A 5,601-nucleotide genomic window follows, 5' to 3' on the forward strand; every position below is an offset into this window, starting at 1 on the left:
CCTCTGCTCAGAGAATGTGCAAATGTCTGCAGAACGCTGGGATGGAAGTTGAAGGGCTGACCAGGCGCGGCCTGGCCTGGGTCAGGTTGGGTCTAGGCGCTCCTGTCTAGGTCTTTAAACAGTTAAGAGTCCCTACCCTGACTCTCTGCAGGAACTGCATAGGACAGACTTTTGCTATGAATGAGATGAAGGTGGTGCTGGCGCTGACGCTGCTGCGCTTCCGCATCCTGCCAGATGACAAGGAGCCGCGCCGGAAGCCAGAGCTGATCCTGCGCACAGAGGGCGGGCTGTGGCTGCGGGTGGAGCAGCTGAGCGGGGGTGTGCAAGGACCCCAATCCTGACCTGGGACTTCTTCACCCCACCCTCCAATTGTTCCCTCTAGATCCCAGAATTAAGGTGGTTCCACCGAACGCCAGCAAGGGGCGCTGGAGGGCCCAGAATCAGCAGTGGTCTTGCTGAAGAGAATGGGCTGGTGTCCTTGAGTCAAAGAACCTGTTTGCTGATCAGCAAGGCTTTCATGCTTAGAGTTCTTTTCCAGCCCAAGCTTGGACTTCATCCTGTTAAAGTCACCACAGGTTTTGGAGTAGATTAGGAGAGGGACGCTGAGACTCTTTAGTTACCGAAACGAAGCCTTAATTACAGTTTCCACTTTCTTCTGCCTTCTTCTCCTCCTCCTCCTTATTATATTTGAAGCGCTCCTCCAATTTTTTTTTCTTTTTTTTTTTTTGCCTCTTAGTGCTGTACTTACAGTAGTGGGCTGCCACACTGTAGCGGGGGTGGGGGGGAAGGTATATTTGTAAAGTTTGACTAAAATAGTTTCTCAGAAAAGGTGTAACTTGGCATCATTGAGAAGCCTATTAAATGACATTCTAGACTTATGATACCCAAGATCACTAAGGCATCTTAAAATGAACAAAGTCATACTTCCTTTAACTTTAGTCCTGGGTGGTGTTCATTGAGAATCTCACTTATTTCACAAGAATCTTATAATTTCCCTTTCTAGTAGCACTTTTGGGCTTGGATTCCTCCACCCTCATCACAAAATCATTAAACCAGTGTCAGATGGAAGTGGTGACTCGTCCCTGAAATCCAGTCCCTGTGGCAGGGGGATCATGAGTTGCAGAATATCTTTGAACATAGAGAAAGTTTGAGGCCAGCCTAAGCCTGGTAGGCCTTGCCCTCCCACTTTCCCTCTGCCTTGCTAACCTATTAGATTACATTCCTAAAGCTAGCCACCACGGTCTACACCCTTATTTGACCACTTCCTCCTTTTGAGGCTGACTGCCAAAGTGCAGCTGTCAAACTATTGAAGTACTGTACTCACAAGCCCTCTTTGATACCCCCTAGTTAACGTGCCTCATTAAACACTTCATCCTAATGCAGGGTGTCACCACTGCTGGGCTCACCAGACTCTTCAAGCCCCTTTTTGAGTTTTATAGAAGAAACAAACAACTATGGGGAGGAGACTGAGTGAGCGCTCGGTGTTAAGGTTTTCCTGCATTGTTACCCTTTGGTGATGCGTTGACTGTTTTGAGCTATCTCTGTTTCTGTAAGTAAGCCCTCACCAACACTCTGGTTAATAACCCCAATAAACAATTTGCTGGTTAACTGACTTGGATTTTGGTGTAATTGTCACTTTGGTCCATGGTGAACACTGTGTGACACTATTCCTGGGAAGATATGAACAAACCAGACAGGGGAACGATTACAGATGAAATAATGACACCACCAAAGTCCAACTTAGCGAACCACTGAGCTTTATGGGGTTACTTACAGGAGTGTGGGTGCAGTCAGCCCCAGCAGGCTGGAGGGTATCCTTTCCTGGTAGTCCATTGGCTCTGAGCCTCTTCCGACAGTTCAGCTTATCTCTGCTCCTCCCGGGTAATTTTATGAAGCAAGCTTTCCCTTACCCCTCACGACTTAGCTTCAAGATCACACCGCAGCTAGCTCCACTTAGGAAACCCACGCTTAGTTCCGCTAGGCTCTGAGACCAGCAGCCGCCATGTTTCTGGCCGCGGCTCTCTCGCACTGCAGCCCACTCTTCCGGCTGGCCCTGCCAAGCTGCTCAGCGCTGTCCCTCCTGCGAACGACCAGAGAGAGCCACCACTCGTGCTCCACCAATCGGCCAACCCTGCGGTTGGCTCTGTGGACTGCCACCTACCGCCCTGGTCTCACTCAGCTCCTATGCTAGCTCTCCTGGTCTCTGTTTGCTGCTCGGTTGGTGCCACAATGGCCACTCCTGTCTCACCCAGCTCCCTTTAGCCCCGTGAAAGGAAAACACTAGAGAACTTTTATATTTTAAAACTAACCAGATAACTCAAAGGATGGGCGAGGAATATCCTGCCCCATCCTCCTTGCCCTCCTCAGGCACAACTGCAGAGGCCACGATCTATAGGTGCCCTGAGAAACCTAAATGTCTGCAGCTCCTTGTCAGCTTAACGCTTGGTCCGACTCCCAAGCCTCCCCTCCCTTCTCTTCCTGTCCTGCCCGGAAATCCTGCCTTCTCTTTCACCCAACTCTTAGCTTCGGCCATCTTTATTTAGCCAATCAACAATTAGGGAAACTCCCCCCTACTCAGCTAGTCTGAGAGTCTCTCTAAGCAGGCCTTCGTAAGATCCATCTCTATGGCAATTTCTTAACTAGTGATTGATGGTGAAAGGCCACCCAATCGTGGTTGGTGCCATCCTTGGGCTGGTGAAAGCAGGCTGAGCAAGCCATGAGCAGTAAGTAAGTAGGATCCTTCATGGCTTCTGCATCAGCTTCTGCGTCCATTTTCCCGCCTGTTTGAGTTCCTGTCCTGACCTCCTACCATGATGAACAGTGATATGGAATTGTAAGCCAAATAAACCCTTTCCTCCTGAAGTTGCTTTGGTCATAGCGTTTTATCCCAGCAACAGTAATCTTAGAAACCTTAGACGAAACCAGCCCTGTTGCCATACATCCAATCCAAGCTTCTGGACTCAGAGTTGGTCTCTCACCAAACTTGAAATTCAGTGATTTCACCAGACTGGCTAACCAGCAAGCCTCAAGAATCTTCTGCCCCCGTCTCTGCCTTCTCAGGGTTACAGGTGTGTGTCATTCCACCCACCTTAACATTGGTGCTGGGAATTGAACTTAGTTTCTCAAAATTGTGCTGTAAGCCCTTCATTGACTTATACATCTCCCCAACCCCAGTCTCACAATGTATTAAAGTTGACAGCAAATTTGCATGCTTAAAAAAGAATACCAGGCAAACAATAAGTGTCTATCGTGGCCAGTCATTATTGGGAACTGACAAGGTTGGAAAGGCAAAGTCTATAAAATAAAATAAAACAACCCCAAATAGAAGTTAACACTAGTTTATAAAATCATCATTGTTTAATTAAAATGCAAGGGGTTTATAAAATGGCATGGTCATGGCTAACAAGAATGAACGGGTTGGGAAGATTGCTCAGTGGGTTGCACTTGCTGAGGACTCTAACTACTGGAGCTTGATCCTCGGGCAGTTGTGTGGACTTTTGCTCAGAATTGCAACACACCTTCCAAAAAAGGGGCTTATAACTCTGGTGAGGTAAACAGATGACCACCTGTAGGCTTAAAGGGGAAAACAGGGATTTGGAAGATTCTGGAGGGTCCCTATCCAGGAGGGTTTTTTTGTTTTGTTTTTGATTTTTTTTTTTAAATGTAGAAAATTTTAATCTGCATCCAGGGTTTCTACCACACCTTTGACCATTTAGTTCCCAGATAAAAGACACACACATCCTTTATAATTTCAATAAGCCTAAAACAGGACGAGAGCTGGGAAGATATATACCCTCTATGTTATCAGAGTCTACATCCCTATCGATAATCCTGAGGTATTACTATGTTTCATCTGGGCTGCTTTTAGCTCCAACTGGCCAGCCCTCAGGGCATGTTTTCTTGACTTCTAACCCATGGTGCTCTCTCTCCTCCCTCACTTTTTCTCCACCTCTGTGGTTCTCTCTTGACCCCACAGGTCTGGGGACCCTAAAGCCCACCTATGTCTCTTCTGCCCAACTATTAGCTGTCAGCATCTTTATTTACCAATCAGAAATCATTTGAGGGCAAGGTCACATAACCACTTTGGTATACATGCAGAGTCTCTTGTCTTTGGGCAACCAGGTCTTGGGGGCACAGTTAGCATTATAATACACAGCAAAAGATCAAACCTTAAAAAAAAGCAAATCATTGTTGGGGGCAGAGATTCTGGCCACTCAAACTGCAGACATTAAGATTCTTGAACCGTAGCTGCAAACAGTTGTATAGAGAGCCCCAGGATTGCAGTTTTTGGGAGCTTTCTGATGATGCAGCTGCTTTTGAGCCATCCTTGTTCCTGGTAAGTAACCCTTCATTCATACTCTCATTCAAACCCCAGTTACAAAAACTCATTGGTTCACTAAATTGGACATTGGTGAGGAGAAATCTCCTGGTCCTGGCTATGGGTAACAAAACATAATAGAAGGTGAATAGCTTGAGGGTAGAATATCTATGGCCGTGGGGAATGCCATAGGCTACCTTTCCTTATGTGGCATGAAATAATGTGCCTTCTTGCTATGTCAGTGGTTGTGTGGCTTCTAATCTGGGTACAAAGACATGCAACCAAGGCTGAGTCCTCTACCCAGAGGGATTATTCTACTATGAGGCAGTAGAAGGGTTGGGTGGGGATTCTGATATGGCAACCTTTTCCGGCATTGTATGGGATAGTGTGCCTCCTTATATATTACTGCTAGCATGGCCCCTGCAGAAGTGCTGAGAGATGTGATGAAGGCTGAGTCTTCTATAAAGAGGAAGAGTTTGGGTCTGTGGTGGTGGTGGGGATCATGTGAGGCACTCTTCCTCTCTGTAGTATGGGGAGGCGTGACTGGATGATGGGTGGAGCCTTGGGTGAGTGTGTAGATGTCCTAAGGATGTTTAAACAAATTCTGTTGTCTGTAGGAGTAACAGATAAAGAATGAGAGTGTCAATGGGATACCAGAGAGGTTGCATGGCCACTGCTCTAGACAGCAAAACAGGCTTTATGCTGAGATGGCTGCTCAGTGGGAAATGGCTTTTGTAAGAGAGGATGAAATAGAGATCTTGGCGTCTTGCTGTTCCTCACAGTTGGCAGGATACAAGAAAAATGCACGAGTTAGATCTATGCTGAAGAGCCCCTTCCAGGAATTCAAACCTTGGAACTCATGGAAAGAGTCAGATACATAGAAACATGGTATCTCAGTTCTTGGGGCTTTCCAGGAGTATCAAAGACAAGAAGCATCATTTGGTAAACAAAATATAAACAGGTTAAAAGGATTGAGCTTGACAGAGGGGTAGGTAGCTATCTTCCTAACCAAATCATGCACATTTCCCTCCTTGGTGCACCCCAATTGTTCACCCAATAAAGGAGGTGGGTGAACATTTTCCCATAAGTTTCAGGCTAGACCAAACAGCTCCATTGTTTGTTCATTGGAGGTGAGAGAAATGCATGGAGACTATATGAAATGCCACAGAATGAGACAACCAGATAATACAAGTGAGCAAAATCATTTTATGTTGTATTTGTCCTTATTAACAGTTCACCTAGTATTGTCTTATTTGTGAAGTTGTCACCTGACACTTGCTCAG

At 46.3% G+C, this 5,601-nt stretch overlaps 1 protein-coding gene across 1 annotated transcript in view; it reads left to right on the forward strand.

Moving 5' to 3' along the window:
• LOC116076500 (cytochrome P450 4F5-like) overlaps positions 1–1,612 on the forward strand; it is a 16,485-nt gene extending 14,873 nt beyond the window's left edge. Inside the window, exon 9 of the mRNA XM_031350337.1 lies at positions 111–1,612. Within this exon, the coding sequence (XP_031206197.1) occupies positions 111–341 (231 nt within the window). The 3' untranslated portion in view covers positions 342–1,612. The remainder of the gene's footprint in view (positions 1–110) is intronic.
• The last annotated feature ends 3,989 nt before the right edge of the window (positions 1,613–5,601 follow it).

The sequence above is a fragment of the Mastomys coucha genome, unplaced genomic scaffold (assembly GCF_008632895.1).
Source record: "Mastomys coucha isolate ucsf_1 unplaced genomic scaffold, UCSF_Mcou_1 pScaffold4, whole genome shotgun sequence".
In the NCBI taxonomy this organism is placed as follows: domain Eukaryota; kingdom Metazoa; phylum Chordata; class Mammalia; order Rodentia; family Muridae; genus Mastomys; species Mastomys coucha.